We start from the raw sequence: 24,513 nt of genomic DNA, 5'->3' as shown, positions 1-24,513 counted from the left end.
GGGGCGGAGCTGGCATCGGCCACGTTCGGATGGTGCTTTTTATGTGCCACCAGCACAGAAGCCAGTCGGGGCGGCGCTGGCATCGGCCACATTCGGATGGTGCTTTTTATGTGCCACCAGCACAGAAGCCAGTCGGGGCGGCGCTGGCATCGGCCACATTCGGATGGTGCTTTTTATGTGCCACCAGCACAGAAGCCAGTCGGGGCGGCGCTGGCATCGGCCACGTTCGGATGGTGCTTTTTATGTGCCACCAGCACAGAAGCCAGTCGGGGCGGCGCTGGCATCGGCCACGTTCGGATGGTGCTTTTTATGTGCCACCAGCACAGAAGCCAGTCGGGGCGGCGCTGGCATCGGCCACATTCGGATGGTGCTTTTTATGTGCCACCAGCACAGAAGCCAGTCGGGGCGGCGCTGGCATCGGCCACGTTCGGATGGTGCTTTTTATGTGCCACCAGCACAGAAGCCAGTCGGGGCGGCGCTGGCATCGGCCACGTTCGGATGGTGCTTTTTATGTGCTACCGGCACAGGTATCACAACTACTATTTCCATTGATATTTATAATGTGAATAAATAAGCATTATATGTGACAGAGTGATCTGAATGCCAAAAGGGTTAAACCAGCCATATCCAGTTCAAATATTCTACTTGTTTCATGTTCAAACTGATCAGATCTGGCCTCTCACACCTACCCTATAATGTCATTCTAAAAATAAACAGCCACATCATCATCATCATCTGTTGTCCATGCTGGCATGGGTTGGACAGCTTGACTGGGCTGGCATGCCGGAAGGCTGCACCAGACTCCAATCTTGATTTGGCCGAGTTTCTACGGCTGGATGCCCTTCCTAATGCCAACCACTCTGAGCGTGTAATGGGTGCTTTCACATACCACTGGCATGGGTGCCATTTGTGTGACACCAGGGTGCGTTTACGTGACACCAGGGTGCATTTACGTGACACCAGGGTGCCATTTGCGTGACACCAGGGTGCGTTTACGTGACACCAGGGTGCCATTTGCGTGACACCAAGGTGTGTTTACGTGACACCAGGGTGCCATTTACGTGACACCAGGGTGCCATTTGCGTGACACCAAGGTGCAATTACGTAACACCAGGGTGCCATTTGCGTGACACCAGGGTGCATTTACGTGACACCAGGGTGTGTTTACATGACACCAGGGTGCATTTACGTGCCACTCTGCGTGCCACCAGTATCTGCCATGACTGCAATTTTGCTCGACTTGATGGGTCTTTTTCTCAAGCACGACATAATGCCAAAGGTCTTGGTTATTACCTCTGTGAGGCCCACCACATCATTGAAATCTCAAAGCCACAAGACAATGCATGATTAATTCAAATCGATGCGAATAAATAAGAATTACATTTGACTGAGCAATCTGAATGCTAAAGGGTTAAATTATTTTTCAAGTTTTAAATATAAAACAAGCCTCTCGAACAATGAAATTAATCAAATGAATGAAAAAACTCCTCCATGGAAACTCCTGCTCACACCAATAAATCCTTCTGTTTGGACTTAGTTGACAGACTTAAATAGTCTTTATGCTTAAGTGAAGAAAGGAATGAAGAAAGTAAGGCTTAAATTCCATTATCTTAGTTGGTATGAGTGTCGAGTTTGTTTATGCAGTCAAAGTTTAGTTACTAATCCTTCATTGTGTCTGTAATCAGGGGATCAGTTTAGAAAATCTGAAATTCAATACCCTATTTTTATCTCTGTTCTTTAAAACAAGCACCAATCCCATTCTGGGACAATCAGTTTCCAAGCCCTTACCCCAACCCCCTTTTTTTTTTTTCCCCCACTTGTCTCAGTCATTAGGCTGCACCCATGCTGGAGCACTGCCTTAAAGAAATTTTCAGTTGAATGAATTGATTCCATTTTTTTTTTTTTAAAGCCTCATACTTATTCTTTTTGGTCTCTTCTGCTGAACCGCTAAGATATGGGGACATAAACAAACCAACACTGGTTGTCAAGCAGCGGGGGGTGGCGACAAACACACACACACACACATATATATAAGATAGGCTTCTTTCAGTTTCCTTCTACCAAATCCACTCCTAAAGCTTTTGTCAACCTGGCCAGGGTGTAACATAGTGGGACTGAACCTAGGACCATGTGGTTGGGAAGCAAGCCTCATACCACCTACCCATGTACTTGTATTAGTATTAATTCCAAAACAATTTCATACCAGTAATTAATAGCTAACATTTTATCCCTTTTGATACTACCACATCCAATAGCAAACCTTGGCCCTTTGATACAAATTCCCTGTTTTAAAGCAACCCACGTTGAAACCTTCCATCAAAAATTTTATCTTTATTTCTCTTCCAAACACCAGCATGAGAAAAGTGAGCATTAACCTTTTCATTACTGTATCTATTTTGAGATGCTCTGTGTTTCTTTCAATTACTTTACATATAATAAAGAATTTAGTAAAATAACTCGGTTATCATTCAGCTAGTGTTAGGAACATAAATTGTGACTAAGGTTTGGTGGAAGATTTTAATTCAAAACTTATGAAAACAATACATTTGTACTACAGAGCCAGAGCCGGTTTCAGCTGGGTTGGTAACAAAAGGGTTAAATTAATCATTTGTTAACCCTTTTGTTACCATATTTCTGTTGATATGCTCTCTGTTTCCTGCAATTACTTTAAATATAACAAAGAATTTAGTAAAATAACTTAGTTATCATTCAGCTAGTGTTAGGAACATAAATTGTGACTAAGGTTTGGCAGAAGATTTTAATTCAAAACTTATGAAAACAAGACATTTGTACTCAGAGCCAGAGCCGGTTTCAGCTGGGTTGGTAACGAAAGGGTTAAAATGATGTTATGGATGATCTCTAGTTTTTGTTCCAGATCACATGTTATTTTGGTGGGTTATGCAGGTTTAGCACTCAATTACAGGCATTTTTCTATTTTATTTTATCAACACCAGGACAACCTTTGTGAAAATTGAAATCTGAAATGATGGCAAAAATGGAAGCTACTAAATACCAAACACAATTTTGTCTGCTGCTTTACCAATTCTGCTGTTCCACTGACAGAAAATGGAGCAGAGTTGATAAGGAAACTGAATTTATTTTCATATTTTGTGAACAATAGTATCATTGGTTACTGATTTCTAGTGTATCAATCAGTGGTTCTCTGCCGGTCCCAGAGCCTGCACAAGCACAATGTTTCATGGTAGATTTAATTCAGCTGTCTTACCCTACCTAAAGTCATACTAAATTCTGTTTCTCTCTCACTCCACAGGGTTGACTTACATGGAGCCAGTAGCAGAGTGCAAGGGTGAGATACCAAACTTTTGTTTCTTTTCCCTCCTTGTTTGTCTACTTCCTCCTGTCTGAGAACAATCAGCTCCTTTCTCCTCCACCTGAACAGGAGTCTGGTCAAAGATATGTTTTGGAATCCATGTGTGTCTATTTGTAACGGATTAAATGGTGATGTTAGCAGCTGTGGACAAACTGTAACCCACAGGATTTTCTAATAAAAAAAATGGCCTAGTGCAGCCCACTTGATGGTGAGATGTTTCATGCAGCCCACTTCTCATGAGACATCTCTCATGCAGCCTGCTTCTCAAAAGAGGTTGCCCTTACCTGATGTAGTGGCTGTCTCAAGGGCATACCTTAGATACTTGTTGAGTTTGAAGTCAACTCTGATCAAAGGTTTTCTGAGGAAGGGCTTAGTTAGTGATGGTGTTAAATTGAGTGACAGGTAAAGTGTTCCACCTGAGAAAAGATACAGCCCAACGGGCTTCCCCAGTTTCACTTGCGGGTCTTCAGTCAACCCTAAGCCATGGTTGTAGACACTTGTCCAAGATGTCACGTGGTAGAATCAAACACAGAAATATGCAATCATGAAGCAAACATCATAATGACACGGCCATGTGGCATGCAGTAATGTTCTGGGGTGCAGTTGTATTCTGGGCTGTTGGGGACATCTCGGTGTTTGGAGTTTGTTGTACGTAGAGTGGCAGAGATTGTAAGAGGGGAAGTTTCTGCACAACAGTGCCCCTCTTAAATGCTCAAGTGGTCTTTCTTTGTCAGTTGTTCCATTCCCTTGTGTAGTCAGCAATTTGTGGGTGTCAGTGTACAATATGTGATGAAGCTCTTGATAAGTGCATTAGTTTGTAGTTTTTAGTTGTGGGGCAGGGTCAACAGAAGGCAGGCAAAACTAGCATAGATCATCATCATCATCTAACTACTGAGCCATGCACCTTCACAGGCACATGGCTGTATCAGTGTACAAAAGTACAAACCAATTAAAAAATAGAATACAGTGATTTTGTGCAAGGAATAAAAAACAAGAAAACCAAATATTGTGGGCAGGATTCTTTGTTTTAGGCAACAAACAAATAATATATATTCCACTTTTGGACTAATATATATAATTTTTTTTGTGTGTGTTTTGTTTTCTGGTTTGTTTGCTTTTTTTGTTTTTCTTTTAGTGGGTGGTAAATTTTGTGATTGTTTAAATTTCCTCTTTATATCCCTGCCTTTATTTTAGGAGATATTTATTTCTCTCTGTTTGTTTCACCTAATATCATGTGAGTAATGTGAGCCATTTTTCAGAATTAACTGTCCTTTCTATGCCTTACACACACACACACACATGTATAATCAAAATAAGCAACAAGGATATCCAAGGTAGTGTAGTACAATCGTTTCATGCTACTTCATTTTATTAAACAATGTAAGTATTACATTGTTTAATGTAACCATGTGGTTGGTAAGCAAGCTACTTACCACACAGCCACTCCTGCGCCTATGTCCACATAGATTTCATTGATTCATTCAAAGCTGATAAGTTCCTCACTAGTTTGTATCTAGCAACAACATTACGATTGACCAACAGAGTGAAATCACCAGCTTCCAGAGAATATGATATCTTAATTATCAGAATTCTCGTTCTTTCTCAATTCCCTTCCTTTTCTTGAACGCATATCTAGAAACGGATCTGAAGAGACAGTGGCATCCATCAATCAAACCGTAGTCACCGAGCGTAACCAGGCTTATCTCGATTCTTTCCAACCAATCAAATAATCATCTGCTGCTAATCGTTGCTGAAGTTGTTTGCAGCCAGACACAAGACATATTACATAGAACCAGGGAGACACAGACGTGCACACGTAATCACACACCTATACACATGCATACACACACACACCCGTACGTATACACACACACGCAGAGAGAGAGAGAAAGAGAGATTGTGATGCAGATAAACATAATTAGGTTTGATATATATATATATATATATATATATATATAATCACCGTATCCAACCAGGCTATCAGATGTTGCTACACATCGCTGGTCACAATGCACTTCACATTCTTTTAGCCTTCAAATGACGCCACCCAGCTGGCTAAGCAAGCAGGCCAACAGAAGAAAGTTGTGGCGAAGTGTACACATGGTTCCTGGTTCAGTCCCACTGCACGGCAACTTGGGCAAGTGTCTTCTTCTTTATCCTCAGGCCAACCAAGGCTTTGTGAGTGGATTTGGTAGATAGAAACTGGGAGAAGCCTGTTGTGTGTATATATGTATATATTTATATGCATGTGTTTATCCCCGCCCCCAATTGTTTGACAACTGATGTTTGTGCGTTTACGTCCCCATAACTTAGCAGTTTGACGAAGGAGACTGATAGAATAAGTACTAAGCTTACAAAGAATAAGTCCTGGGGGTTGGTTTCTTCGACTGAAAAGCAGTGCTCCAGCATGACCGCAGTCAAATGGCTGTAACAAGTAGAAGAAAGACAAAAAATACACGCACAAGCACGCGTACACCCGTTCTCCTGTAAGAATTTCTTTTACGACAAATTTTCTTTGGCAAACATCTGATAGGTTGAAAGCACAAAAAGTTAGAGAAAAATGTCAAAAATGCAACAGCTAGGGCAGGTTGCACATTCAGAGATAGAAAAGGGAATGTTGGCAAAAAATATGGAGACGTTAGCATTTTGAAAGATTTTTGAAATATTTTTTTTTTTTTTGGCAGCTCTGCTGTTATTGACAATGTTCTAAAAATAGGAGAAATGGAAGTATGAAACAAAAAAAAAACCCCAGAAAAATACAAGTAGAAGTGGTGTTTCACCACCTGGCCCCCCCCCTATTTTATGATGTATGAATGATACACACACACACATACATGTGTGTGTATATATCTATATACATATATGCATGTTTTTATGCATATATATATATATATATATATATATATATACACACACACACATAAACACACATTCACAAATATGCAAGTACATATATGTATGTGTGTGTGTGTATATATATACATACATACATATATATATATATATATATGAAGATGATGGTTGTGTGGATTTCCACCTTGGCATCCAAAACTCTCAGAGTTTTATCTTGGCTACCGAATAATTGTCACATATTATATATATATATATATATACATACATACATACATACATACATACATACATACGCACACATACATATATATATACATACATACACACACATATATATATATACATAAACACACATACACAAATATGCAAGTACATATATGTATGTGTGTGTATGTATATATATATATATATATATATATATACACACACACACACGCTATCAATAATTAATCATTCTGTACATCCCAGTTTCAATGCCATGCACACTATCTTTAAGATCTTGTGTTGGAGCCAGTTTATATAAATCCATATACATGCACACACACACACACACATCTCGTTATTGCCAATAAACTCAGTGCCAGTGATTGCTTTGTCCTCCCTTCTCGTTGTTCTTTTCCCCCCATGTCTTTCTTTAATCAGCAGCCACTCCAACACTTGCTTCAGACTATTCCAATCTATTGATCTGCCAGTTACATCTAGCCAGCTATAGATTTCTAGCGCTTTGGTTACCTTGTTGGATCTGCAATTTTATTTCCCCCGCCGCACTAAATACACTCACTCACTTTCTCCCCCACCCCCACCTTCTCTCTCTGTTATTACTATTATTATTATTATTATTTGTCTCCTCCTCTCCCCACTTGCCTTTCAGCCTTGCTCTCTTTCTCTATATTTTAGCACTCAGTTGCCTTATCAGATTTTTATAATATTCTAATCTCCTTATTGGTGGCAAATAAAAGAAATTATCATTATTATTATTATTATTAAAGCGGTGAGGTGCCTGTATAATAGAAAGGATTATTGCGAAGGTGGCGTGCAGGCAGAATCGTTAGCACCCCGGGCGAAATGCTTCGTGGTATTTCCTCTGTCGCTACGTTCTGAGTTCAAATTCCGCCTAGGTCAACTTTCCCTTTCATCCTTTCAGGGTCGATTAAATAAGTACCAGTTAAATAAGCACTGGGGTCGATAAAATCGACGTAATCTGTCTGTCTGGCCTTGTTTGTCTCCTCTGTGTTTAGCCCCTTGTGGGTAGTAAAGAAATAGGTATTTTGTCTGTCGCTACATTCTGAGTTCAAATTCCGCCTAGGTCAACTTTACCTTTCATCTTTTCGGGGTCGATTAAATAAGCACTGGGGTCGATAAAATCGACGTAATCTGTCTGTCTGGCCTTGTTTGTCTCCTCTGTGTTTAGCCCCTTGTGGGTAGTAAAGAAATAGGTATTTCGTCTGTTGCTACGTTCTAAGTTCAAGTTCTGCCAAGGTTGACTTTTTTTTTCTCATATTTCCTTCTTAGTTCTTTATATTTAGTTTGGGAGAATAACATTAACATTTCTAAACTTTCATCTTCTGAATGAAGTCTGGGTGGTTGTTCCATAATAATGTAAGCGCCAGTATCATTCACATTTAGAAAATAAAAGCAACAATGTCTAGGAATGTCAACTGGGCAAAGGGACGTTATTATTCTGAACTCAAATGTATAGGACTAATGAGAATGCAGGGAAAAACGAATTCATTGAATATCAGAGGCACAGGAGTGGCTGTGTGGTAAGAAGCTTGCTTCCCAACCACATGGTTCCGGGTTCAATCACACAGCTTGGAACCTCAAGCGAGTGTCTCCTACTGTAGCCTTGGACTAAACAAAGCCTTGAGAGTGGATTTGGAAGACGGAAACAGAAAAAAGTCCACCATGTGTGTGTGTGTGTATTCTTTTATTTGTTTCAGTCATTTAGATCACAGCCATGCTGGAGCACCACCTTTAGTCGAACAAATCGACCCTAGGACTTATTCTTTGTAAGCCCAATACTTATACTATTGGTCTCTTTTGTCGAACTGCTAAGTAATGGTGACGTAAGCACAACATCGGTTGTCAGGTGATGATGGGTGGTGGGTGAACAAACACATACATATATATATGACGGACTTCTTTCAGTTTCCATCTACCAAATTCACTCTCAAGGCTTTGGCTAGCCTGAGGCTATAGTAGAAGACGCTTGCCCAAGGTGCCACGCAGTGGGACTGAACCCGGAACCATGTGGTTGGTTCCTGCACCTACATATATATATGGTTGTGTTGTATTCTATTAAGAACATAGTAGAGTACAGTATAAAGTTCACCCTGTGCTATCCAGTAATACTACTTACGTATCACCTGAAGAAACATAACTAGATCTCATAATGCAGGGAAGCAGTTACCCAACCAAATACCAGCAAACCTGGAGAACTACATTGTGCAGAAACAATTGTAGTGATTGCAAATAAATGTCCAACCGTATTCCTTCTTGTTAACTCCAATGCATTCAATTATACATACATGTGTGTGTGTGTATATGGTTTCTAATTACAAATATCTTGGGTCATACATATCATCATCTGGAAAAGATTTTCTAACTAGAAAGGGTATGGCCTGGTCAGCCTGTAATGACATGCATAAGATCTGGTCATCAAATCTAAGTAGAGACTTCAAACTTGAAATCTTCAAAGCCACAGTTGAACCAATTCTACTATATGGCTCAGAAACCTGGACGTTATCAAAGAAGCTTGAGAGGCGGTTGGATGGAACCTACACTCGCCTCCTTATGAGAGCTCGAAATCTCTCGTGGAAGCGTCATCCAACCAAAGTACAAATATATGGGGAAACTACCACCTGTATCATCTCTTGTGAAAGGTAGGAGAGTCCAGTTTGCTGGACATTGTTGTAGAGCTGAAAAAGAGGTAATTTCTACTCTTCTCCTCTGGAAGCCATCTACTCGCAATACCAGAGGGCGCACACTCTCCTACCCTGATGTAATCTCCAGGGATACAGGCATCCAGCAACAGGACCTCCGTAATGCCATGATGGACCGTGAAGTCTGGCGTAGCATGGTAAATTCCATTGTCTCGACCACGGTCGAACAATGATGATGATGATATCTATTCGTGTGTGTCTGTATTTGTCCCCCCCACCACTGCTTGACAATTGGTGTGGGTCTGTTTATGTCCCAGTAACTTAGCAGTTCAGCAAAAGAGAACAGACTTTAAAAAATTTAAGTACTGAGATTGATTAGTTCAACTAAAATTCTTCAAGGCGGTGCCTCAGCATGGCCACAATCTAGTGGCCAAAACAAGTAAAAGATATAAATCATCATCATCGTTGCATCCACTTTTTCATGCTTGCATGGAATGGACAGAATTTATTTTTTTCCTGTGGTCAGATGCCATTCCTGCCACCCGTTTCCGTGTAAGGTCATTTTTTTTCCCCATGACAGAACATGTCATGAAGGGGACTGCTTGTATAACAATGACACCCGTTTACGACCACCGTGCAAAGTGAAGGCACGGAAAAAGCAACACAAACACACCCACACCTCTTTTACTTGTTTCAGTCATTTGACTGCGGCCATGCTGGAGCACCACCTTTAATCGAGCAACTCAACCCTGGGACTTATTCTTTTGTAAGCCCAGTACTTATTCTATCGGTCTCTTTTGCCGAACCGCTAAGTAACGGGGACATAAACATCCCAGCATCGGTTGTCAAGCAATGCTAGGGGGACAAACACAAACACACACACGCATATATATACATATATACGATGGGCTTCTTTCAGTTTCTGTCTACCAAATCCACTCACAAGGCTTTGGTCGGCCCAAGGCTATAGTAGAAGACACTTGCCCAAGGTGCCACACAGTGGGACTGAACCCAGAACATGACTAAAACCTACATGTATATATGATGGGTTTCTTTCAGTTCCTGTCTACCAAGTCCACTCGTAAGGTTTTGGTCAACCTGAGGCCATAATGGAAGACACCTGCCCAGGGTGCCACGCAGTTGGACAGAACACAGGATCTTGTGGTTGGGAAGCAAACGTCTCACCATAGAGCCACACCAGCACCTAATCAAATCAACGTTAATTAAACTCAAATGTAATCATGTCTTCAATATAATGTTTATCGTTAGCCTGCTGGCAATATGTATTATTAGCTACACACACTCTCTCTCTCTCTCTCTCTCTCTCTCTCTCTCTCTCTCTCTCTCACACACACATACACACACACAAAACTTATCCATTCCAACACGATGGATTTTCTTTATTCTTTACTTTGTCTGAACTGGTTTTAAATAAAGACTTTCTTCTGCCTTGTATTATCTATCTATCTACATCTCCCCCCTCCCTCCCTCTCTCTCTCTAGCGACTGGTGTAGCAGCATTATAGTCACCTGCTACAAGGTCAGAGGTGACACCTTAGACAGAAATAACTACAGAAGTATCAAATTGCTGGGCCAGGTCATGAAAATTACCGAGAGGGTCATAGCTCTGCTAATTAGGAAGAGAGTTAGCTCAGATGGGATGCAGTTTGGTTTTGTACCTGAATGAAGCACAATTGATGCTATTGTAGCCTTGGGCCGACCAAAGCCTTGGGAAACTGAAAGAAGCCCATCATGTATCTGTGTTTATCCCCCCCTCCAACATCGCTTGACAACCAATGCTAGTGTGTTCGTGTTCCCGCCGTAACTTAGCAGTTCAGCAAAAGACCCCGATAGAATAAGTACTAGGCTCACAAAGAATAAGTCCTGGGGTCAATTTGCTCGATCGACTAAAGGCCGTGCTCCAGCATGGCCACAGTCAAATGATTGAAACAAGTAAAAGAATATACATTTAGTTTGTGTTTAAGTGTGTACACATATATATATCATCATCATCATCATTTAGCATCCATGTTCCATGCTCAGACTGCATCATGCTTCATTCAGTGTCTGCTTCAGCCGACTAAATCAACCCCAGCACTTGACTGGGGTTTATATATTACTAGCAGTATCGCCCGGCGTTGCTCGGGTTTGTAAGGGAAATAACTATATAAGCATTTTTAGAGAGTTACTTCCCTTATATAACCCGAGCAAAAATCATTAAAAATGCGGAAAAATTATGGTAAATCTTTTTTTAAATCGTAGACACGCACTAATACCCAAAAGGGCTCGATATGAATGACGACTATAAGATACCCGCTTTTGGTTAAACTGCACCGCAAAATGTGGGAGTAGTTAGGAATCTAAATAGGAGGAGACAGAGTCTCACACACACAACTTCAATTTTATATATAAAGATAAAACCTGAAAGAATGAAAAGTAAAGTTGACCTTGGCAGGATTGAACTGAAGACATAAAGAGCTGAAATAAATACATCATCATCATCATCATTATCACCATTTTAACATTGCCTTTTCGATGCTTGCATGGGTCGGACAGAATTTTTGGGGTTGGATTTTCTATAGTGACTGGGTGCCTCTCCTGTCACCAACCTTTACTTGTTTCCAGGCAGTGTGATATTTTGAATGACACTGTTTTTATGACAGTAACAATTGTTTAGGCTGTCACACAATGTCCAAGACCTGGAGACACAAACCTGCACACACACACACACACACACACGTGTGTGTGTATGTATGTATATACATGTGTGTGTGTGTGTATATATATATATATACGTGTGTGTGTGTGTGTGTATATATATATATATATACTAGCAGTATCGCCCGGCGTTGCTTGGGTTTGTAAGGGAAATAACTATATAAGCATTTTTAGAGAGTTATAGCAAAAAAATAGCCAAAAAATGCATTAAAAATGGGAAAAAAATTATAGTAAATTTTTTTTTTAATTGTTGACTCATCGTAGACATTTTTAGAGAGTTACTTCCCTTATATTTAAAAAATATGCGTTAAAATGGAAAAAAATGATGGTAAATTATTTTTTAAATCGTAGACTCATCGTAAACGCGCGCTAATATCCAGAAGGGCTCGATATGAATCACGACTATAAGATACCCGCTTTTGGTTAAACTGCACCGCAAAATGTGGGAGTAGTTAGGAATCTAAATCGAAGGGGACAGACACTCACACAACTTCAGTTTTATATATAAAGATATATATGTATATATAAGCTAAGGCTTTCAACTCTGTGCCACACAAAAGGCTTATGGTGAAACTCTCTGCAATGGGTGTGGGGGATGACCTTTTTAACTGGTTGAAATCCTTCATCCTCAGCCGAGAGGAGGTAGTCACAGTTCTAGGACAGCACTCTACACCATATGAGATGTCATCGGGTGTACCACAGGGATCTGTCCTTGGTCCCCTCCTGTTTGTGGCATACATTAATGACATAGATGCCAATTTAAAGAATGCCACAGTATTGAAATATGCAGACGACATCAAGCTGTACCTTGAAATCAAGAGGACTGATCCTGATGTCTACAACTCTTTCCTGCAATCAGACCTAGACACAATGCAGCAATGGATCACAGACTGGCAACTGAAACTGGCTGTGGACAAGTGTACCACCATGCATTTTGGGAGAAAAAACCCTGCGTCCACATACTCCCTCCACAACACTGATATCAAGAAATCCTCTTGCGAGCGTGACCTAGGCATCACTGTCAGTAGTGATTTGCGTTGGACAAAGCATATCTCTAAAATTGTCAAGAAGGCCGAGGGTGTCTTGGCATCACTCAGCAAGACTTTTGTTAGCCGCTCTCCAGCCATCTATTTAAAACTGTATACAGCTATGGTACGACCACACTTGGAATTCGCATCATCAGTTTGGAATCCCTATCTTGCTCAGAACATTGACCTCCTGGAATCTGTCCAGAGACGTGCAACCAAACGCATACCCTCCATCAGACACCTACCATATTCTGAGCGCCTTGTTTCCCTGGGCATGGATTCACTGAAGCTCCGGTGTCTGGCGACGGACTTGGTAGATATCCACAAGGTTATCAACCACCTCACCAACAACAACACTGAACACCTTTTTGATCTCCATGTGTGTAACACACGTGGACATGCCTACAAAGTCAGAAAACAACACAGCTCCCATGACTTTCGGAAACATTTTTTCACGCTCAGAGTTGCTGAAGAATGGAATAAACTGCCTGCGTCAGTTGTTGACTGCCATGACACTGCATCCTTTAAGGCCCTCATGCTTTCCGAAATCCGCCGAAACTACACCTGATTATATATACACTTTAGATGAGTTGTAGTGCACCTGAGCACTGTACACAATTATTATTATTATTATTATATATATATAAATGATGTAATTAACTTCTGGCCCCTCCCCTCAAAACTGTTGGCCTTGTGCCTATATCAGGAATAATTACTATTTAATTGTTTGCAGTGCAATGGTTGCATTTGACTGGCAGCTAAAAAGGCAGCTTAGCTGCTGTGATACATAGATGCGTGTGTGCAATCTCACACATATACATAATGTGTACATACACACACACACACATACATGTGTATTTTCTGCACACTGTCAGGCAGCTAGCTTCTCTTGAATCTTTCCAGAAATGTTTATCAAATTGCCATGAGGTAAATAACATACATACTCGCACTAGTAACTAAAGTACAGTACTTCAAATACACACACACACACTGATAACTAACACAACAAACATGCTGTACAACTAATATACATAATGACTATATATAAGTACCACATACACACTACACAACTAATATACACACACTGTATGATGCACACATATACACTTATACGTCTAAAGTACAAAGACACACATATGCCTGGCTCTCAATCAAAAATGTCAGTTATTTTCAGGAAGATTTCTTAAGATTACAGGTTTTGTTCCAATTATGAAAAGCACACCTTTCTCACCTGGAATTCCTCTTCTTCTGGCAGGGATTTGAACTTGGAATATTACTAATCCTGGAAGGTATTTCGTCTGAGACACCATTGTGAGCTGTGAATTCCTAACCATCACAAGCACTCGTTGCTCGTTAATAATAATAATCATCATCATTTAACGTCCACCTTTCCAAGTTTGCATAAGTCAGGCAAGATTTGTAGAGCTTGATATATCTTTCGTGTTGCTAATCCATACCTATTTCTTTACTACCCACAAGGGGCAAACAAGGACAGACAAACGGATTAAGTCAATTATATCGACCCCAGTGCATAACTAGTACTTAATTTATCGACCCCGAAAGGATGAAAGGCAAAGTCGACCTCGGCGGAATTTGAACTCAGAACGTAGCGTCAGATGAAATATCGCTAAGCATTTCACCCGATGAGCTAACGTTTCTGCCAGCTCACCGCCTTCCAAGTGTTTCCATGCTAGGAAATATTTCTCCAGAGCCTGACTTGTTTTTCATGGAAAAATGGAAAACTTTACTAATCACCACCATCATATGATGTCTAGGCAAGGGTACACACACAAGGGAATGCTGAGAAGTTCCTGGCTTAGGGGTAAAAGAAAATACACGGGGATGATAAGTTAATTAAGGTTTTATTCAACATCTTCCCCTCTCAGATTCATACACTTATTGTAGTGGTCCTTCAGTTTTTCTAAGAACTGTAAAAGAACTTGGAAGGTTGGGCCTCCAGCCAGGCCTTTTGTGATACCCTTAAAGCCAGGAACTTTTCAGCAACCCCTCTCATATATATCTTCTCTATTGCAAGACACCTGTTCTGTCTCTCATTTCTGTACTGCCCACAAGTGGTTAGACATAGAGAGGACAAACTAGGACAGACAAAAGGATTAAGTCGATTACATCAACACCAGTGCATAACTGGTACTTAAGGCGGCGAGCTGCAGAAACGTTAGCATGCCGGGCGAAATGCATAGCTGTATTTCGTCTGCCGTTATGTTCTGAGTTCAAATTCCGCCAAGGTCGACTTCGCCTTTCATCCTTTGGGGTCGATAAATTAAGTACCAGTTGCGCACTGGGGTCGATGTAATCAACTTAATCCGTTTGTCTGTCCTTGTTTGTCCCCTCTATGTTTAGCCCCTTGTGGGTAGTAAAGAAATTGGTACTTAATTTATTGACCTTGAAAGGATGAAAGGCAATGTCGACCTCAGCGGAATTTGAACTCAGATGAAACGGCAGAAGAAATACCGCTAAGCATTCCGTCCGGTGTGCTAATGTTTCTGCCAGCTCGCCTGTCATACTCTAACTCCTCTGTCCCTTCTGTCATGATCTAACCCCTTTTCAACTGGCACAAAGCCATTTCCCTCAATACTACTTCCCCTTCAGTTGAGGGTTCTTGCCTTGCAAGTTCCTATCATAGTAGTAATTAATGTACAGAAACAAACTTTATGATTATAGGGACTTTGGATATGATTGGAAAAGATGCAGACAAACATACAAGCCAGACTCCAAGCCTTGCTAATACACACAACATATATAAAACAACCCCATATATAGTACATAAAGGACTTTCACTAGAATAGCCACTTAAAAAATAGATCCCTTTCAGTGTCTTATGAAAGGCAAAGTCAACCTTGGCGGAATTTTAACACAGAATATAGCGACAGGCAAAATAAGCTTTTCTCCTGGCGTGTTAATGATTCTGCCAGCTCTCCACCATAACCCTTTAGTATTTAAACCGGCCATATCCGGCCAAAATATTTAATCTGTTTTATGTTCAAACTGACCAGATCCAGGCTCTCACACCTACCCTACAATGTTATTCTACATTAAGTAATTACACCATCAAGATCTTGAACATATGAGATAATGCATGATTAATTCAAATCAATGTGAATCAATAAGCATTATGTTTGATAGAATAATCAGAACACTAAAGGGTTAATAATAATGATAATAATTAATTCTCATTTATTGGCCACAAGGGCTAACAAAAATCAAATAAAACATGTAAGGACAAAATACAGGACAAAAGTTACAAAAGGGTTTTGTCCGTTTGAAAAGTCCGTGTAAAAATGCAAGATAACAACGAAAATATAAGAAGTGAAAAACTCCCAATAGGGGGAGGTGCTTCGAAAGGTTACTTGTGGAAAAACCCATAAAAACCACCGGAGCCTGGTCAAAAAGGGGGTAGAGAGCCCTTAATAGTTTCAAATTTTGGGACAAGGCCAGGAATTTCAGGGTATGAGTAAGTTGATTACATCAACATCAGTGCTCGACTGGTGCTTATTTTATTGACCCTGAAAGGATAAGTCAACCTCGGTGGAATTTGAACATAGAATATAAAGACAGACAAAATGCCCCTAAGCATTTCATACAGCATGTCTAACGATTCTACGAGCTTGCTGCTTTGATGATAATAATAATGATCCTTTCTACTATAGACACAAAGTTTGAAACTTGGGGGAGGAGGATAGTCAATTATATCGACCCCAGTACTCAACTGGTACTTATTTTATCGGCCCCAAAAGGATAAAAGACAAAGTTGACCTTGGTGGAATTTGAACTCAGAACGTAAAGACAGATGAGATATTGCTAAGCTTTTCAGCCAGCGTGCTTACAATTCTGTCAGCTCACTGCTTTATAATAATAACTAGCAGTATAACATCCGGCTTTGCCCGGGATTAAGTTAGGATTATTAAGCTAATCAAGTTCTTTATTTCAAACCAAAGTAAGTAACATTGACGTCAAATTTGGGTGGAATCTGTTGAAATTGGTTTATATATATATATTTATATACATATGTTTTTTGTACGCATACATGTTCATGTGTGTTGCCCATATATCAACAAAACACGTTTTTCCTTGAAATAAAACAACAAAAGTCTTAACAAAAACCTACTCGTCACTAGATGGGGACTTAACTCCTGTTTGCAAACAATGGTAATTTCTCCAACTTGAAAATTGCTAAAAGTCTTGGTTGAAAATTTATTTTTACTGCTATTTGTTGGTACCTCTGGTAAAAATAAGTTGATGAAAACACAGCTAGGGTCATGATGAATGTCTTCCTAAAATTGGGGCTACATGCATACTAATTTGTTGACGTACATAAATTACATTCACGTACACACAAACACATCCTGCCTTTTATATATACATCATCATCATCATCGTCGTTTAACGTCCGTTCTCCATGCTAGCATGGGTTGGACGGTTCGACCGGGGTTCTGGGAAGCCAGAAGGCTGCACCAGGCTCCAGTCTAATTTGGCAATGTTTCTACAGCTGGATGCCCTTCCTAACACCAACCACTCTGTGAGTGTAGTGGGTGCTTTTTACGTGCCACCTGCACAGGTGCCAGGCGGGGCTGGCAACGGCCACGGTCAGATTGGTGTATTTTATGTGCCACCGGCACGGAAGCCAGTCGAGGCGGTGCTGGCATCGGCCACGAGTCGGATAGTGCTTTTTACGTACCACCAGACCAGGGATCCTGGCTGGTTCAATTCGATTTCGATTTCGCTTGCCCCAACATGTCAATAATAACAACAACAACGTAGTGAAAATAGCAAAAAAAAAACAACCACAGCACACACCCAAGGCACCCAGAGCTGCGCTCAATAGTACAATGAAAGCAAATGATAGAAATAAGGACTACTTAATAATAATGCTGCTAATAATAATTAATTCTTTTTATTGGCCACAAGGGCTGACACACATGATTAGAAAACATAAAGGATAATAATAATAATAAGAAGAAGAAGAATAATGTGATACTGTTAATAATGCTGCAATTTTTTTTTTCCTTTTATTCATCTATTTGTTGCTGTTATGTTTTTCCAGGCGAAAAGAAACAAAATGGGATGAGATGAATATCCTTGCCACACACCATCCTCCTGGTAAAGACTATGGCCACATGAAAGTTGATGAGCCTCCTACGCCCTATGCCAGACTCTCAGATCAAGAAGACGACGATGAGGAATGCTCAACTAGCAAAGCCAAATCAAAGAAAGGAAAACAGAGGAGCTTTGATGCCACAGAAGAGCTAAACCCCACTGACCTTATTGAAAGGTTGAGTAAAATTTGTAGGATTCTTGGGTGTGAACATGAGTGAGGGGTTAGGTTTTCGACTCAGTTATGAGATTTGAGGTTCAAACGTCTTGCACTGTACCTCAGAGTAAATGCTTTCTAGACTAGCCTTGGGGTCATGTATAGGTGCAGGTGTAGATGTGTGGTAAGAAGCTTGCTTCCCAATCACAAGGTTCTGAGTTCAGTCGCACTGCATGACATCTTGGGTAAGTGTCTTCCACTATAGCCCCTGGCCAACTAAAGTCTTGTGAGTGAATTTGGATCGACATAAACTGAAAAAAGCCCATAGGGTGTGTATCTATGTGTACGTGTGTGTGTGTGTGTCATCATTGCTTGACAATCAGTGTTGGTTTGTTTACGTCCCTGTGACTTTGTGGTTTAGCAACAGAGACCAATAGAATAAGTACCAGACTTCCAAAAGATATGTTCTAGGGTCAACTTGTTTGATTAAACACTTCAAAGTGGTGCCCCAGTCCATATATATATATATATATTATATTAAATTAGAGATAAAACCACTATTAGGCAAATCATACAATGAAAAACTTAAGCCAATACATAAGATTAATTAATTTATATTATTTTAAATATATATCAAAATTATTAAAAAAAGATAATTAATATATCACTACGATCGTTTCATGGATTAAACCTCGCCAAGTTAAATATTTAAACCACCTGATGAATGACTGTAACTCGAAAATTTAAAGAAATTAACAGCCATGAAACAATCGTAGTGTTATATTAATTATATTTTTTTAATAATTTTGTTATATATTTAAATAATATAAATTAAATAATCTTATGTATTGGCTTAAGTTTTTCATTGTATGATTTGCCTAATAGTGGTTTTATCTCTAATTTAATATAATATAATATTTTACTATAAAATTGGATTCAATCCTAAATCTGATTTTTCCCTGTAAGTTTGGATTTATTCCCTAATATTATATATATATATATATATATATATATATATATATACACACACACACACATATATGCTGTGTGGTAAGTAGCTTGCTTACGAACCACATGGTTCTGGGTTCAGTCCCACTGCATGGCACCTTGGACAAGTGTCTTCTACTATAGCCTTGGGCCAACCAAAGCCTTGTGAGTGGATTTGGTATATAATATATACTCGGATGGTGCTCTTGGCACCCTACTAGCACAGGCACAAGTGCCAGTAAGGCGATATGTATATATGTGTGTGTGAGAGATTCTCCCGTCAAAGATGACATGAGTGTTCAGTTTTTGCCGAATGACATGCACAAATGAATTGTTTATAGTGGTCAAATGTGTGTGCTGTGCATTAGCTCACTGCCTCCATCAAACTGACGTTACCTGAACAGTGTACCATGCATCAGGTATCGAAGTGCAACGTGAAACGAAGTGTTTTGCTCAAGAACACAACACACCGCCCAGTCTAGGAATTGAAACCATGACCTCACAATCATGTGTGCAACGCTCTGTTTGTGTGTTTAATGTTGAGAATTCCTTGTTGAATTTTAATTTAATTCTTTTCTTTATTCTTCTCTCCTCCTCCTCCTCCTTTCTGGCCCTTCGCCTTGCCCTCTGTAGGTTACAAGACAGTAGAGCTGCCAAAGTGTTAAGCAATGACTCAGAAGGCAGTTCCGAAGAAGAAACTGAAACTGAAGAGATGAAACGTAAGAACACATTCAATCTTCTCTCTCTCTCTCTCTCTCTCTCTCTCTCTCTCTCTCTCTCTCTCTCTCTCTCTCTCTCTCTCTCTCTCTCTCTCTCTCTCTCTCTCTCTCTCTCTCTCTCTCTCTCTCTCCTCGGACCGATTCTCAGTTCACTCAGCTGTAGAGATGAACTGCTACATCACTGATGCCAAGCTGTATCAGCCCCTTTGCCTTTCCCTTGGATAACACAGGTGATGTATTGAAGGGAAGCTGGTTTGCATGGGCAACTGCTGGTCTCCTATAAACAATGCTGCCTGAACTTGTACCTAGGAGCGGAACTTTCTGGGTGCAATCCCATGGTCATTCACGACCGAAAGGGTTCTTTGCTCTTTTTACCACATTTCTAATGAAATACACTGCCTTTGTTTCAGGCAGTTTTAAAGATAATGAAGAATTTGGTTAATTAACTTTGTCATTATAAAGCTGGTTATTTTGGGGACGTTAATTAGCTTCAAGGTTTTAGTTTAAATCAATTTAAAACAAAGTTTGTATCACAGAACTAGGGCAGTCTTGGGAAGGTTAGTATTAAAAGAGTTAACTGGAAATCTGGGAGCCAAATAGCACGGCTAGCAGCTATTCTCTAGTAGCACACACACACACACACACACTATATACAAGTGTATATAAACGTCGCCCTTTTCAAGCCTTGCCAGGCTCATGGGCCCGATTTCCCGATTTCTGTGGCATGTGTTCCCCCTCAGCAAGACGGGAAGCCAGTCCATCGCAGTGTTACTCAAGAAACAGGAAGAGAGCGTGAGAGAAAGTTGTGGCGAAAGCGTACAGCAGGGGTCACCACCATCCCCTGCCGGAGCCTTGTGGTGCTTTTAGGTGCTTTTGCTCTATAAACACACACAACGCCCAGTCTGGGAATCGAAACCGCGATCCTCCGGCCGCAAGTCTGCTGCCCTAACCACTGGGCCATTGTGCCTCCGCACAAATGTATATAAGTCACATTTATTTAGTTAACTACATGAAGCATTCCACATTTTTTCATGGCTAGTACCAGTGACACATAAAAGGCACCTGTGCCAGAGACACATGTAAGGCACCCGTGCCGGTGACAGGTGTAGGGCACTCATGCTTATTTCTTTTTTGCCCACAAGGGGCTAAACATAGAGGGGACAACAAGGATGAACAAAAGGTTTAAGTCAATTACAGTGACCCCAGTGCTTAACTGGTACTTAATTTATTGACCCCAAAAGGATGAAAGACAAAGTCGACCACGGCAGAATTTGAACTCAGAACGTAAAGACAGACAACATACTGTTAAGCATTTCGCCTGGTATGCTTACGTTTCTGCCAGCTCCCCCAGCCTTTTTTTTTGTAGGGCCCTTGTACTGCTGACATGTGAAAAGCACCCATTTTGGTGGCATGTAAAAGGCATCTGTGCCGATGACATGTAGAAGGCACCTGTGCCAGTGACAAATAGGAAGCTCCCATGCTGGTGATACGTAAAAGGCATCCAGTACACTCTGTGGAGTGGTTGGCATTAGGAAGGGCATCCAGCCATAGAAACCAAGCCAAAACAGACTGGAGCCTGGTGCCAGAATTGTTAGCATGCTGGATGAAATGCTTAGCAGTATTTCATCCATCTTAATGTTCTGAGTTCAAATGCCACCAAGCTTTCCTTTGCCTTTCATCCTTTTGGGGTTGATGAAAAAAGGGACCAGTGGGGTCGATGTAATTGGCTATGCCTCTCCCCCAAAACTGATGACCTTGTGCCAAAATTTGAAACCATTGTTAATATTATTTATTATTATTATTATTATTATTATTATTATTATTGAGTGAGAGAGCAGTGCATGCCATCAAAGTGACACTGGGGTAAAATATACGAAGCCCAGTATACCCATCATGACTACCCATCTGATAAGAGTACACCAAGCACATGCATCACAACCATATGTGCATGACATGGTGATCTCATATCAAGATAAACAGCACATGAACTTGCGGGTGGGGCCCAGTTAGAATTTTCTTCTGGTCGAGTAACCTATCCCACTCAAAAGGTCCCTGAATGAGGATTGTTTAAGGATGTTGAACGAAACACCCATGTTTCCAGTGGTGAATTATTCAAACCTCTAAGAATTCCTTTCAACACACGGCTATGATGCTCCCCAACTACTTCTGCTCGTGATCAGAGATGCACATATCGTCAGCCACTAAGGGACATGCTCAACTGGTTAAGGTCAAACAACTGACAAGCAAATCTGTGGTATTGAGCAGAATATTTGCTGTAGCCCATCTTTTATACCAAGACAAAACAATGTACATGATAATACTTCCAATCAGTTAAGATCAGAAGCCATGAGAGCCACTGCCTGGTACTGCGTCAGGGCTATTATTATTATTATTATTATTATTATTATTATTATTGAGTGAGAGAGCAGTGCATGCCATCAAAGTGACACTGGGGTAAAATATATGATGTCCAGTATACCCATCATGATTATTATTATTATTATTATTATTAGTTTTCCTTCTTTCTTCAAATTTTCTTTCGTTTCTCGCCAAGTGTTTTCCGTACACCTAGGGCAGAGAAGCTCATTGTATGCATTCCTAGATTACACATGCAAATTCACAGGTAAAATATGTATTTAAAAAATTAATGAATAAATAAATTCATGGATGGATGTTGTTTCCACAGCGATAATGCTCTTCTGAGTACATGAGCCGTTCCAGTCAATACGATTTTTTGCACTTCCTGTAGGGATGGAAAGCCTGGTATCATTTTCAAATAGGTTTCAGTACCTTTTTTTTTATCATTCCTCGGGATCCCACAATCACTGGTACTGTAGTCTACCAGAGATGCCACATTTTTTTTTCAATTTCCATTAGCAAGTCCTTATATTTACTAATCTTGTCAAATTCTTTTGCCGCTATATTGTGATCGCAAGGAATACTCATGTCAATTAACAATATTATTATTATTATTATTATTATTATTATTATTATCATTTCCTTTTTTTTGCTCCGCACTTTCAGAGCAACACCTATTGTTGAGAAGAAGCGCAAGCTACATTATAATGAATACCAGGCTGTACTGCTGGCGAAGAAACTGATGGAGGAAGAGGAGGAGGATGAAGATGACGAGGCGGCGGATAATGAATAGGACGGCAACACAGCACAGCCTTGTCGAACCTTTAAACATCTCAGTAATCGGCTGCTGCATTTGCTGCCCAGTGGTGCATCAACTCTGTTGCTTCCTATCTATATACCATAGGACATATATGTATACACACACACACAAGCACACATGTATTTATATATATATATATATATATATATATATATATAAATATATACACGTGTTTATATAAATATAGTTATATTTATTTATATATATCACACATGTAAAAAAAATATACGCACACACAATTAATTCACACACGCACATATATGCACACACATGCGCACACATATATGCACACATGTATACACACGTGTGTGTATACATATTTATATATATATATTGTGTGCATATATATATAAACACACATATATACATATATATATAGATACACATTGTGTGTGTATATGATATGCGCACGTGTTTGTGTGGTGTATGTGTGTATATATCTATGTATGTATGTATATGTATATATATATGTATGTATATATATATATATATATGTACACACACACACATATATATGTATATATATATATATATATATATATATATATATATATATATATATATATATATATATATATATATATGTACACACACACACACACATATATATATATATATATATACATATATATATATAAGTGATAGCTTCCTTTTCAAGCAATTCCAAAGAAGAAAAAGAAATGCCACTATCCTCCCCCTCTTAAAAAAAAAAGAACAAAAAATAAAATGAACTAAAAAAAAAAAATAAAGCAATTAGAAAAAGAAAGCAGAAACAGAGGAACTCACCACCTCACTCCCACCACAACCACCACCATTTCATGCTGGTTCTTGCTTCCTTTCTTTCTCTCTTTGAGACCAGCTGACAGACAGACAGACAGACACTTCATTTATCTCTGTACTCTGTACGGAGGACACAATACAGTTTCATTGTTTAACAAAATTTTTAAGGAAAGGCGTATCTGTGTTTGTTTTTTATTGGTTTTTTTTTTTAATTTTTTTTTTTCCTAAGAAATATTTTATAAATTTATTTTTAAAAAGAAAAAAAAAATCATCCCTTTATATTTCTTAGCTTTGATGTTATTTTTTTTAATTAATGCACATTAATTTTTCTTATTTGTTTTTGTTCATTTTTTTCTTTCTTAAAACTTTTTTTTTTTTTGGTGTAATTTTTTCTTTTTCCACTACCTAATGATATTGAAAAAGTGCATTCATTTTTTAAAAGGGGAAAAAAAAAAGGTTTCTCTTTGTTGCAGTTCAGGTTTTCTGTTGAATATCTGCACGTGCACACACACACGCACACATCTATGTACAAATAGTATGTTTATATGCAGATGTATAAATTCATTCTAAGCTGTCCCTGTTCAAGAAATCACATACAACCAAGAAACTCTGAGTAGCAATGGAATGAATCATCAACTATTTCAGGCATTTAAACTCATACTATATATATATATCAGGTACGCTTTCTCCCATTTTTACAGCCAAACATATATATACATATATATATATATATATATATATAGATAGATAGATAGATAGATAGATAGAT

At 39.5% G+C, this 24,513-nt stretch overlaps 1 protein-coding gene across 1 annotated transcript in view; it reads left to right on the top strand.

Annotated features, from left to right (window-relative positions):
- LOC115224393 (protein phosphatase inhibitor 2) overlaps positions 1-23,116 on the top strand; it is a 60,517-nt gene extending 37,401 nt beyond the window's left edge. Inside the window, exons 2-5 of the mRNA XM_029795282.2 lie at positions 3,272-3,307; positions 17,874-18,101; positions 19,701-19,786; positions 22,811-23,116. Of these exons, the coding sequence (XP_029651142.1) occupies positions 3,272-3,307; positions 17,874-18,101; positions 19,701-19,786; positions 22,811-22,887 (427 nt within the window). The 3' untranslated portion in view covers positions 22,888-23,116. The remainder of the gene's footprint in view (positions 1-3,271; positions 3,308-17,873; positions 18,102-19,700; positions 19,787-22,810) is intronic.
- Positions 23,117-24,513: the final 1,397 nt, after the last annotated feature.

This window comes from Octopus sinensis, linkage group LG25 (assembly GCF_006345805.1).
Source record: "Octopus sinensis linkage group LG25, ASM634580v1, whole genome shotgun sequence".
Classification (NCBI taxonomy): domain Eukaryota; kingdom Metazoa; phylum Mollusca; class Cephalopoda; order Octopoda; family Octopodidae; genus Octopus; species Octopus sinensis.
The sequence above is the reverse complement of the archived record's forward strand: the minus strand, read 5'-3'. Positions and strand labels throughout refer to the sequence as shown.